Source organism: Leucoraja erinacea, chromosome 12 (genome assembly GCF_028641065.1).
Source record: "Leucoraja erinacea ecotype New England chromosome 12, Leri_hhj_1, whole genome shotgun sequence".
NCBI lineage: Eukaryota > Metazoa > Chordata > Chondrichthyes > Rajiformes > Rajidae > Leucoraja > Leucoraja erinaceus.
Window position 1 is genome coordinate 17,007,201 of NC_073388.1, and position 13,667 is coordinate 17,020,867.

The following is a 13,667-nucleotide window of genomic DNA, read 5'->3' on the forward strand; positions in this document are numbered from 1 at the left end:
CCCCCCTCCCCCTTCCCCCTACCCCTCTCTCCCTCTTCCACCACTCCATCTACCCCTCCCTCCCCCCCACTCTTCCACTTCTCTCCCCCCTTCTCCCTCCACTCTCCCTCCCCACTCTTCTCCCCCCTCTCTCCCCCCACCCCTGTCCCCCTCCCCCCCTCCCTCCTCCCTCCCTCACTCCCCCACATCTCTCTCCCCATCCCCCTCTCTCACCCCCTACCCACTCTCCTATTCCTTCTGTCCCATTTCCTCCTCCTCTCCCGTCCCTCCCCTCTTCTCACTCACCCCACCTGTGTGTTTGGGGGGGTGGTTAATGTGAGTGTGATGCCGCGGGTCTGCACTTGGTCAACTACTACATTTAAAAGTTTATTCAAATTTCCCCTTCTAGATACAAGTTTGTGAAATCTGTCATTATATTAATACTTGCAGTACAAACATAATTCCAGTAAATCCTCTTTGCTCTCTCTCATTCTCCATTGAGGCAGAATGGCAGGACAGTGGTGCAGCAGTGGAGCTGTTGCCTAACAGCACCGGAGACCCAGGTTCAATCCTGACTGCAGGTGCTATCTGTGCGGAGTTCATATGTTCTCCCTGTGACTGTGTGGGTGTTCTCTGGCTGCTCCGGTTTCCTCCCACATTCCAAAGATATGCAGGTTTGTAAGTTGATTAGCTTATGTAAATTGCCCCTAGTGTGTAAAATGTGAAAGTGGGATAACGTAGAACTAGTATATACTAGACTAAGTGGGACCCATCGGGTCCCATGTTCACACGGGAGGGCTGGTTCCCCAACGCAATTTTCCACCTCTCCACCAATTCCAATATTGGGGGCCAGTGGAGGGGGGTTTGCTTTCTGGATCGCTAGTATGGGTGTTGTGGGCCGAAGGGACTGGTTTCCAGAGGGTTAGTATGGACATTGGGCTGGCACGTCAGACACTCACGCCTGGTAGGCTGGCAGCTCAGTCACTCGGATCTGGTAGGCTGCCAGCTCAGTTACTCAGGTTCTGGTGTGCTGCCAGCTCAGTTACCCAGGGCTGGTCATTTTCATCTTTTTCTACAGATCACAGCAATGAAGGATGAAAGTCTATCCTGGCCTGGATCTCACAGAGAGCCAATGTAGGGAGAAAAATACTGGGGTGCGGTTTAATACTTACAGGGGCAATACTTACTGATGGGCCGAAGGTTCTCCTCCTGGGCTAGTACATGCCTGATGGTGGAAGGGACTTTAAAACAAAAAGAGTTAAATCTCAGTGAAAGGCACTTTTTGTGAACTTTTCCTGGCCTGGCATGGGCCTGTTGGGCCAAAATGCTCCTCCTGTGCTAATACGGGCATTTTGGGCAAAAGCGACTGGTTTCTGGGCTAACAGGGGCCTTGTGGGCCGGAAAGAGTGGTTTCAGGTAGGCCAAAGTGGGCTGACAGCTCACTCACTCACTCATGACTGGTGAGCTGGCAGTTCACTTACTCATTCATGGCTGGAGGGCTGGCAGTTCACTCACTCATGGCTGGTGGGCTGGCAGTTCACTCAATCATGGCTGGTGGGCTGGAAGTTGACTGACTCATGGCTGGTGGGCTGGCAGTTGACTGACCCATGGCTGTTGGGCTGGCAGCTGACTCACGGTTGGTGGGCTGGCAGTTGATTGACTCACAGCTGGTGGGCTGGCAATTCACACGTGACTATTCCTTGAAATTCCATTTAAAGCAGAGTGCAGGCCACCAAATTCATTTTTGTACCATTTCAAGCAGAGTGCAGGCCACCAAATTCAAATGTAATTTCATACCATTTTGGGCGTTACCTTCAACATGGTGATTGACAGGCGAGAGGACCAATCAGTTGATCTCAAGATGTTTTAAACATTCATAACTTTTTTTATTTTTCATCAATCGGAAAAATCCTTGGGGCTGGCTCAGCGGAGGACTGTGAGTAAGATGGCCAAAAATCATAGCGATATATCGTAGCGTTTTATTTTCTAAAATCAATATACAGCGCAGACAGGAAGTGGTCAAAATGAGACCTTTAGTTATATAGTTGTGATCAATGGTTGGCGTGGACTCGATGGGCCAAAGGTCTATTGCCATGCTGTATCTCTAAACTAAACTAAAATCAGACATTTAAGGAAGGACTATTTCAAAAATTGTTGTCTGAAAGAAACCTATTTCTTCTACTGATTTCACATTTTGCGCCTCTTCTATCTTAATCACCTTATCTCCACTTTTTGACTTTTCATCTCTGGCCTTTGTCCAACCATCTGCCAATCATTGCTAGTCAGCAATAGATCATATTATTAAAAACATACAAAGTATCAAATTGCTTACAGAAGCAATGTTTTGCAGCGCTCACAAGTTTAGAACACTGATATCTGAATTTCAGCTTCTTTCTTTTTGGTTACAATTACAGAATCTAATTGAAACAATGAATAACAATGTTATACTTGTTCATTAAGGCCTTTGCAATGCTCTAATGCATTTTTAAAAAGCCCATATCCATGTGTCCTTCCCAAAATATAGACATATCCCAGATCTATGGATCTATGAACCCATGGACTACAGTGTGGCCAGGTTGTTGTATTTTTATAGGTTGTACAGGGTGCATTTTCTCATTACATAGAAATAACAATTGAATATATAATGTCAAGGCTTATATATTTGCATGTGCTAATATGAATAACTTGTAGGCTTTACCAAGTGAGAAGGTGCTCCCAAAATAAATTGATTAATTTGAATAGATGAAGAGATAAACATTTAACTTAATGAGCCATTCAGCTGTCTGAATTATGCAAGAACATCTGTAATACAGTGCTATCTAATTCACGATTCGGAGCACTTTCCGGGCTCATTTAATTCATCAGAACATGGAAAAGAAAAGCTTTTCAATCTTATTCCTCTACTGACCATGCAAAATCTACCCTACTGCAGACTGCTGGAAGAAGGACGTGCTTTGAAAGGCATAAAGCTACACCATGGGACAATGCTGGGGCTGCTACTTTTCACATTGTATATTAATTATTTGGACAAGGGGATTAAAGGCTTTGTGGCCAAGTTTGCAGATGATATGAATGTAGGTGGAAGGGCAGGTAGTGTAGAGAAAGCTGGGGATTCTGCAGAAGGACTTGGACAGGTGGGAACAGTGGGCAGAGAAGTGGCAGATGGAATATAGTGTAGCAAAGTGTGGTCTCATGCATTTTGGTAGTAGGAATAAAGGCGAAGACTATTTTCTGATGGGAGAGAAATCCAGAAATTGGAGGTGCAACCTGACTCGGGAGTGCTGGTGCAGGATTCCCAAAAAGTTAATCTGCAAGTCGAATTGGTAGTAAAGAAAGCAAACTCAATGCTAGCTTGCTTAGGGCTTGTATACAAAAAACAAGGATGTAATGGTGATGGTGCTGGTAAGGCCACATTTGGAATATTGTGAGCAATTCTGGGCACCATATCTAATGAAGTTCTGGAGAGGGTCCAGAGGAGGTTTACAAGAATGATCCCAGGAATGAGTCGCTTAGCCTATGATGAGCATTTGTTGGCACTGGGCCTGTATACACTAGAGTGTAAAAGAATGAGGGGGGACCTCATTGAAACATACAGAATAGTTAAAGGCTTGGATAGAGTGGATGTGGAGAGGGGGAGACGGGGAGGGGGGTGAGAGGTGGAGGGAGCAGGAGGAAAGGGAGGGGGAGGGAGCAGGAGGGGGGAGGGAGGAGGGGGAGAGAGAGGAGGGGGCGAGGGGGGGAGTGAGAAAGGGGTGGGGGAGGGGTGGAGAGAGAGGGGGGAGATAGTGTGGGGAGAGGGGGGGAGGGGATAAGGGAGGGGGAGGTGGAGTGGGGAGGAGGAGAGGAGAGAGAGAGGAGGGGGAGCGTGGGTGAAATGCGGAGTGAGAGGAGGGGAGGGGAGAGAGGGGAGTAGAGAGAGAGGGGGTAGGGAGAGAGGGAGGGGGTAGGGAGAGAGGGTAGGGGGTAGAGAGGGGGGGGTAGAGAGGGGGGTAGAGAGGGGGGTAGAGAGGGGGGGGGAGGGGAGGGGGGGGGAAAGGAGGGGGGAAGAGTGGGGGGAAGGGAGGGGGGGATGGGTGTAGTGTACTCAAAGGTAGGAGTTTCTCTACTAGCATAGGCAACTCTTTCTCCTCCCCAGCTAGCCTCTGCTGCGGGGTTCCACAAGGTTCCATCCTTGGCCCCATTCTCTTCTCCGTGTATATGCTCCGCTTAGGCCAAGTCATTCAAAGACACGGCATTTCCTTCCATTGCTACACAGACGATACACAACTGTATCTCCCCCTGAAGCCCAAAAACCGATCAAATCTACTTAACCATAACCGATCAAATCTACTTAAGGGAGGGGAGCCGGGCGAGCGAGCAGGCTGCGAAAAGTGGAGAGAGCCCGGGAAGTGAGAGAGAGAGCTCTAGTACAGGGCCCAACGCTCGGCATCTCTGGGGAAACGCGAGTCGAGGCGGATAGCAGCGGGAGGTAGAGTGGGACGCGAGTGGGAGCGGGTAGCAGCGGGTTGGAGCCGTTAGCAGCGGGAGGGTGGGGGCGGGGGAGGGGTTGACTTCACTCGCTGAGCGTGGAACATAGCGCAGCAGGCCGCAAGGAGAAATTTCTTGAAAAGGAAGCCAGGAAGCTCGTGAGCGCCCATGACCTCGGAAGAACTTGGGATTTGCAGAACAGAGCCCACTTGCTCTTTCTTCTTTTTGAAGAACCGGTGGTGACGTAACTCCTGAAAAACAGTGCCCAGCAGGCAGCGCGTTGAAAATTCTGCGCAGTTTGCCGCGAGGAGCAGAGTCATTGTGATATCATCCAGCTCACTTCAGCATGTTAGATTTTAAAAAGATCTCAGATTGGTGAACAATTTTAGTAAAAAAACATGGGAAATAATAAATCAAATTTTCAGATGAGATTTTCGACATCATGAGGTAAATCTCTACCGGAATATGTAAAAATTTCACCATTAGCGCGTCGGGTTTTGGAGAAGTGGTTCACAAGCGATCAAACAAAAGATCAGATCAGAGTTTTATAAATATACTAGACTAAGTGGGACCCGTTGGGTCCCAGCATCACACGGGAGGGCTGGTCCCCCAATGCAATATTCCACCTCTCCACCAATTCCACTATTGGTGGCCAGTGGGGGTGGGGAGGGTTGCTTTCTGGAGCGCTAGTATGGGTGTTGTGGGCTGAAGGGACTGGTTTCCAGAGGGCTAGTATGGACATTGTGGGCCAAATGGATTCTTGAGCTGACGGCTCAGTCACTCAAGCCTGTTGTGCTGGCAGCTCACTCATGGCTGGTGGGCTGGCAGTTGACTCATGGCTATTCCTTGAAATTCCATTTCAAGCAGGGTGCAAGGCCACCAAATTCAAGTGCAGTTTCATACCATTTCAAGCAGGGTGCAAGGCCACTAAAGACAGCGAGTTGTGACCTCTCCCTCTTCCATCTTGCAGAGACTGAGCCACGCCCACACTTCTGGGTTTTTTAGTCCCTCCCCCTCTCACCAGAAGGGGTGTGGCTTTCATGGCATGATTGACAGGAGAGAGAATCTCAGCATTTTTTAAACACTAATAACTCTTTTATTTTTCATCAATGGGAGAAATCCTCAGCATCCGATGAGCGGAGGGGGACTCTGAGTAAGATGGCCAAAAATCGCAGCCGTACGAGGTAGCATTTTTACTAAAATCAATATAAAGCGCAAACAGGAAGTGGTCAAAATTAGACATTTAATTATAAAGAGGGCAAGGCAACTTTAATTAGGCAAGGCAAATTTAATTATACAAGGCACTTTAATTAGGCAAGGCGACTTTAATTAGGCATGGCATCTTTAATTAGGCAAGGCAACTTTAATTAGACAACACAGCTTTAGCATTTCCAAAACAAAGACAACACAGCTTTAGCATTTCCAATACAAAGTCAACACAGCTTTAGCATTTCCAAAACAAAGGCAACACAGCTTTAGCATTTCCATACCAAAGGCAACACAGCTTTAGCATTTCCAAACTATAATTTCAAACCACATTAAGGGCACTGACAGGTCAGTAAAACCACTCGCAGTTTAGTAGACATGTGTTCAGTGTTATTCACAGCTCAGTCTGAGAGACATGACCCTCTCGCTCCCCCATCTTGCAGAGACTGACTGAGGCACTCAACACTTCCGGGTTTTATAGTCCCTCCGGAAAGGGCGTGGCCTTCGGGAGAGAGAATCTCAACATTTTTTAAACACTAATAACTCTTTTATTTTTCATCCATGAGAAAATTCCTCTTGTCCTGCTCAGCAGAGGGGAACTCTTGAGTAAGATGGCCAAAAATCACAGGCGTAAGTGGCAGCGTTTTTTCTAAAATCAATATACAGAACAACAGGAAGTGATCAAGATCAGGCTTTTAGTAATATAGAAGATAGATTAACGGATAAATATTGGAGGATCATCTCCCATTCAAGTAAATAGATATGAAGATAGAAAAAAATTGTAGCTGGCACTTACACTGATGGTTCATCATTCATAGACTATCTTTTATAGTGTTCAAATGGAAGGAGTGAACATACTGAGAAATAAAAATAGCAGTTTGGTTAAACTACCAGATTCTTGCTTCAACATTTGTACCAATTCAGTGATTTATTGTTAAAAAACAAATAAACTAGGAATCAAAGTGCAAAACACCATCAGGAACAAACCATTATGACTTTAAAGATGTATTTTTGTTGGAATTAGTTAAAGAGGAATTTCTGATGATGGACAGCTAAACAATAAATATTCAAATCGGCTTCTTTGTAACTCAGTTTACCAAAACGAACACCTTGGACCTTTTGCACTATCATGGATCTGTTACTTTTTCAGTTGCAGAGGGATGCGCAGAGACCCAGTTCTGCGAGTTTGGTAACCAGTTTGGAGGGGATGATTGTGTTAAATGCCGAGCTGTAATCAATGAATAACAGCCTGACATGAGTTTTTGTTGTCCAAGTGGTCTAGTGCGGAGTGGAGGGCCAGCGAGATCGCATCCACCGTTGATCTGTTGTGGCGGTAAGCGAACTGCAGTGGGTCCAGGTTTTTGTCGAGGTAGGAGTTGATTTGCTCCATGATCAACCTCTCAAAGCACTTCATCACCACCGGCGTTAGTGCCACTGGTCGATAGTCATTGAGGCACATCACCTTACCCTTCTTGGGCACAGGTATGATTGATGCCCTTTTAAAGCAGGTGGGGACCTCTGACCTCATAAATGAGAGGTTGAAAATGTCCGTAAAAACTCTCGCCAGTTGGTCCGCACAGGTTTTTAGAACACGACCGGGTATACCATCAGGACCAGGTGCTTTCCGGGGGTTCACCCCTCTGAAGGAGTTCCTGGCATCGGCCTCTGTGACTGAGACTGAAATGCCATCACAGCGAATGGGGGATTGGGAAGGCACATCAGTATTCTCCCTGTCAAAGCGTGCGTAAAATGCATTGAGCTCGTCAGGGAGTGATGTTACACCGACATTCAAGCTGCCTCCTGGTTTTACCTTGTAGGAGGTGATTGCATTCAGGCCCTGCCACAGCTGCCGAACATCTGTCTCGTCCTCCAGTTTGGAGCAGGTCCCTTTCGGCCTTTTTGATGGCCTTACCAAGGTCGTATCTGGTCTTCATGTAGGCCACTGTATCATTGGAGGTGAATGCCCTGTGTCTGAACTTCAGGAGAGTGCGGATCTCAAAGTTCATCCAAGGTTTCTGATTGGGAAACACTCGGAAGGTTTTTGTAGGGATGCAGTCCTCCACACATTTCTTTATGAAGTCTGTAACGACTGTGGCATATTCGTTCAAGTCCGTTGCCAAGTCCTTGAACATTGCCTAGTCTACAGACTCCAAACAGTCCTGGAGTTGTTCTTCCGAAGGCCCCTGCGCTTCATTCTGACCTGAAGTCCTGCCCGACGGCCACGTTTCCGGACACAATGCAGGCTTCCCCTTTGTTTCCAGGTACTGTACTTGCTGTACCTGCTGTTTCTGCGGACCTGCGCTGGAACGGGGAATCCCTCACAGACGGCAGCTCCAGCTCCGTTGTTCCTGGAAGATCCAGCCCGTCGGCTCTGGGGGTCATCCCGGGGTTTCAAGGTACAGTACCTGTGATCCTCAGTCGGGTCGGGAGTTCCACAGCCAGCGTGGGAAAATTTAAAGTCCGGGGTTCCCGCAGCTGCGGGAGATCGCAAAATTGCGAGAGCCTTGAGGCGCTCAAGCAGCTTGTCTGAAACGGCACCGATTTCTGCCGTTTTTCTGATCCAGGTAAGTTGTTGGAAGTTGTAGTTGAGCCTTTTCTTTTCCGGAGCTCCGCAAAAGTCACCGCAGGCAGGCGCCATCTTGCCAATATGGTGCCAGCGCAATAACCTGGCCCTCAACACCAGCAAAACCAAGGAACTGATTGTGGACTTTGGAAGGAGTAGGAGGGGGACCCACAGCCCCATTTATATCAATGGGTCGATGGTTGAAAGGGTCAAGAACTTCAAATTCCTGGGCGTGCACATCTCTGAAGATCTTTCCTGGTCCGAGAACACTAACGCAATTATCAAAAAAGCTCATCAGCGCCTCTACTTCCTGAGAAGATTACGGAGAGTCGGATTGTCAAGGAAGACTCTCTCTAACTTCTACAGGTGCACAGTCGAGAGCATACTGACCGGTTGCATCATGGCTTGTTTCGGCAATTTGAGCGCCCTGGAGAGGAAAAGACTACAAAAAGTAGTAAACACTGCCCAGTCCATCATCGGCTCTGACCTTCCTTCCATCGAGGGGATTTATAGCAGTCGCTGCCTCAAAAAGGCTGGCAGTATCATCAAAGACCCACACCATCCTGGCCACACACTCATCTCCCTGCTACCTTCAGGTAGAAAGTACAGGAGCCTGAAGACTGCAACAACCAGGTTCAGGAATAGCTACTTCCCCACAACCATCAGGCTATTAAACCTGGCTCGGACAAAATTCTGATTATTAATAACCACTTTCTGTTATTTGCACTTTATCAGTTTATTTATTCATGTGTGTATATATTTATATCATGGTATATGGACACATTTATCTGTTTTGTAGTAAATGCCTACTATTTTCTGTGTGCTTAAGCAAAGCAAGAATTTAATTGTCCTATACAGGGACACATGACAATAAACTCACTTGAACTTGAACTTTTTCTAATTGTGGTTTGCACTAATGCATTGATTTAGTTTGCATTGTTCGCTTTGTTTTAGAAATCTCATGCTTAATTTGCAGACTTACATCTCTGCATCTAATAATTCATCACATATGATAATGGAAGAAACAATTGAGACATGAGAGTTTGACTGACTGATGTTTTGCTTGTCTTTGATTTTCAGCTAGATATGGCTTCCGATGGCTTTAGGAATAACACTATAGAGAAGAAGGTAAAATTACATAATTGCTGACAGTAACTGAAGAAATATTGACATGGTGCAAACTGTAACACCATGATTAATTAAACAGCTTATTACTAAGTTGCCAAATGTAGATGTTTGAAGTGGATACAAATGGGCAGACTTTCTCCAGAGCTTCATGTCCATTGCAGCATGTCATTCCTACCATCCAATGTACCTCAATGCTGCCTCGTACCTGAGAGACCCGGAGATTGAAACCTCTGTGTAATTATGCTAAATAATGTAACAATATTAGTTTTGACTGAGCACAGTTGAGAGACAAAAGGCTGATTAGAAGACAAGCTGTTTTTAATACATTTCAGCAGTTCTACTGTCTCTTCCCAAGGAAGAGGCAACCAAACAGAAACTGTAAAATATTGTAAAGGCTTTAACTTTTAAGGTTATTGCAAATTATTTTATTGAACCAAGAAATGGCTGGGTGACAGTATTGTTTTTAACAGTCAGCTCATTCCTGTACCTCTGTAAAATTCCTTGTCCCACCAATACTATCCTGCCGTATTTGGTTCTGTGGTGGGTCGAAGAGTGGTGAGAATATTCACTGGGATGTTATGGAATTTTTTTTCCTATACATTTCCTTAATTTAAATAGTAAATGAAAAATATCACCTGCCTGTAAATTTTACAATATAGTGAGTAAAATGAGCGAAATGTATATATTTAAGAAAATTATGTATTTTGGGACTTGCTTTTCATTGTTGAAGGAGCCAAGCCATTTATTACTTCACAGTGAGTTGCTTAGGGGTATATTGCTCACGGAACAACTCACCCTGTCTAATAGAGCAGGACCAAACTGTACTCTTGGTAATGGCAGAACATTTAGAAGCAGGTTTAATTTACAAAAGTTTTTAAGATGCTGACATTAATGTGAATAAATGGAACCACTGAAAATGTTTTTAATTGAGCCCTGTGTCAAGGAGAACTAATGTACACTTGCTGGCTTGAATTAAGGTTCATTGGTTGAAGCAACAAAAGTAAAAATGAAGCCCACAGAATGGCAGAGTTTAATACAAAATCTGATATGGTATAGATGGATGTAAATATTTAATGAACAAGAACCAAACTCGATGAAGTGTTTAATTTCTGAATCCTTTATTCATTACAAGCTAGCTTAAACAGTCAAGTGGATGTGATTGAATCAGTAAAGCCTGCAGTTAATCCTTTAAAGAAGAGGATTTTAATATGAGTATTCAGTAGACGCAGACGAGACTGCCGTATTGGGCCAGATATCAAATAACGATGAGATGGAGTACAGAAAAGAGATAAAGAACCGTGTAACCTGGTGCCAAAACAACAACCTTTCCCTCAATGTCAGTATGACAAAGGAGATAGTGATTGACTTGAGGAAGGAGTCTCGGTATACATTTATGGTGTTGAAGTAGAGATGGTTGAAAGCTTCAAGTTCGTAGGTGTAAATATTACCACCAACTTGGCTTCGACCAGCCAAATCAAAGCAATGGCCAAGAAAGCACACCGATGCTTCTGCTACCTTAGAAGGCTAAGGAAGTTCTGCATGCCATACAGATGATGTAGAAAGCATTTTATCAGGATGCATCACAGCATGGTATGGAAACAGCTCCATTCAAGGCCGCAAGAAATTATAGAGAATTGTGGATGCAGCCCAGACCATCACGCAAACCAACCTCACTTCCATTGACTCCATCTATACTTCATGCTATATACTTCTCGGCCACCAGCATAATCAAGGATGAGTCTCCCCCACGGACACTCCCTCTTCTCCCCTCTCCCATCGCTCAAGAGGTACAGAAGTGTGAAAACGCATACCACCAGATTCAGAGACAGTTTCTCCCTAACTGTTATCAGGCAACTAGAGAGTGGTCCTGACCTACCTTAATCTATCCTGGTTTATCTTAATTGGAGACCCTTGGACTATTGTTAAATGAACTTTACCTTGTGTTAAACATTATTCCCTTTATCCTGTATCTGTACATTGTGGACGTCTTGATTATATTCATGTATTGTCTTTCCACTGAATGCATAGCATACAACAAAATAGCTTTTCCCTGTACCTCGATACACATGATCATAAACTAAACTAAATTAAATTCAGTATGAGAACAGGGAGTGCAATGTCATGTTACAGTTGTGGAAGAAGTTGGTAAGGATATATATGGAGCAGTGTGTACTGCTCCATTTGCTTTTTGAAGGATGCTTTTAAATTGAAAATACAGTATCTACAAGGATGTTACCAGGTCTGAAAGGTTTGAGCAATAAGGAAAGTAGATAGACTGGGTCGTTATTCCCTAAAATGTCAGAGGCTGAGGTGACCCTATAGAGGTTTATAAAATCATGAGGGGCTTTGATAAGGAGAAGGGCTTCAGCCTTTTCCCTAGGGTGGTTTCTTGACATTGATATTAAGGTGAGAGGGGAAAGAATTAAAAGTGTAGTGGATGGCATTGATATTAAGATGAGAGGTGAAAGATTTAAAAGGGACCTGAGGGGCAATTTGTTCACACAGAGAACGGTGCATGAATGGAACAAGCAGCAATAGAAAGTGGTAGAGATAGGCACAAGTATGACATTTAAAAATACTTGGACAGGTAGAATGAACAGGTAGAAGGGTTTGGAGAGATATGGGACTTGATTGGCATGAACAAGTTGTGCCGAAGTGCTTGTTTCAGTCCTGTATAGCTCTGTAACTCTATTCAGCATTGGTGAATTTACTGAAATTGTATTTGATATTATGTGCAGTATTAATATTCAGTGAGGGCTGGATGAAGATGTTACCAATTAAAAATCAGGAATCTGGCATTCTGCATTGGAAACATTTCACTGACCCCCCCCCCCCCCCCCCCCCCCCCCCCCCCCCCCCCATCATTCTTGGGATTTTTTTTGCATATTCAACTTGGGCTTCTTCAGTCCTTTTGGATCCAATTTTTATTTTAACAGTTGTGAGTTGGATTCTCCTGGTCTTGAAAACTGACCAGTTGCTGGCAGCAAAATATAAAACCAATTTAGTGGATTTTTGTGGTCTGTCAAACAGGGTTTCTGCTGATTGTCATCAATCATTACTGCTACAGTCATTACTTCCCTGCCATTTCAACCATCATCAACCCCTCCATCTCTTCCTTCCAAATGTCACAAAAACTCCCCAGAGCAGCAGTAGGCCAGCAAGCCACCACACCAATCTGACTGGCTACAATGGGGAAAACAAGACCCAGGTTTTTTTCCATTTTCTGTGTGGATTCAATTGGAAATGTCAACCCTTGAATGTTTGCATGGCCTTAATGTCTTGGCCTTCTAATGCCTTTTCAAGTGCAGGACTTAAATGACAAATAACATAATTTGTCCATTGTGATGATGAGTTTAAAGGAAGATTGTAGAGGATTGTAGAGCAAATATAAACGGCAGGTCAGACAGCATCTGCGGAGGTAGATGGATAGCCAACATTCAACCTTTCAGATGGAGGCCCTGCATCAGGGCTGGATATTAATGTGTGATCAAGATCTGTTTGACTTGGGATGTTTTTCTAAAGCAGCTGTAGATATTACAGCAGAATGTAAAGTCATTGAACATACAATCCTGTATGCTGAAGATTGGAGGATTGCAGTAAAATAAATACTTGGAGTTAGAAGTATCTGCTCACAGACAATATAATTGGGTGCAGCTGGAAGTGCCTATGCTCACTGTCATTCTCTTTCTTTTTGTGTGGTGCTTCCCATGGAGACAAACAAGCACCACATTAGAAGGCATTGTTATACAGTCTTTGCCAATCTCTGAAAATATTGCAAATTTTCAACCTTGGCATCATATAAAGAAGACGAATGGCATTTCATTTAAAATTTCCTTATCATATTTATGCAATTTCCTATTCAGCTACTAAACTCGCTTTGCAAATTGGTTGAGAGAAACTGAACTAAAATTAAATAGCTACAGAAACTATTAAAATCAATTGCCTATGGCACTTGCTTCTGAGTGATGCATTGACCATTTAACAAAAGAAGGATGAATAGTGTTGGCATATGAGAATGGGGTCAGATTACAAAATTGATCTATATTCGTATCGATAGCTGTTGGCAGGAGAATGAACTTAAGTCACATAATTAATGCAGTGATAGTTATTAAGTTAATCTGTCCATTTATTGCCATGGTCAATAATTAATTCTGTGATCAACTTAATGAATATCATTCTGATTAGAGAATGCTATTAAATAAGGTAATGTTCTGAAGAGCTTTTATTCACTGAACTTTCTGCAAACCTTCAATGAAAGCAACTTTACGTATGGTCTTCAGAAAGAGGCTAATGTGTCTTTGAAAGAAATGCAGAGCTATGGATC

General features: G+C 44.3%; 1 protein-coding gene across 6 annotated transcripts in view; it reads left to right on the top strand.

Annotated features, from left to right (window-relative positions):
* dlg3 (discs, large homolog 3 (Drosophila)) overlaps window positions 1-13,667 on the top strand; it is a 389,240-nt gene that overhangs the window by 73,203 nt on the left and 302,370 nt on the right. For 3 of the 6 annotated variants that reach the window (XM_055643654.1, XM_055643656.1, XM_055643659.1), the window contains exon 5: window positions 9,296-9,343. The exons of the other annotated variants lie outside the window; for them this stretch is intronic. In XM_055643654.1, the coding sequence (XP_055499629.1) occupies window positions 9,296-9,343 (48 nt within the window). The remainder of the gene's footprint in view (window positions 1-9,295; window positions 9,344-13,667) is intronic. 6 annotated transcript variants of the gene reach the window in all.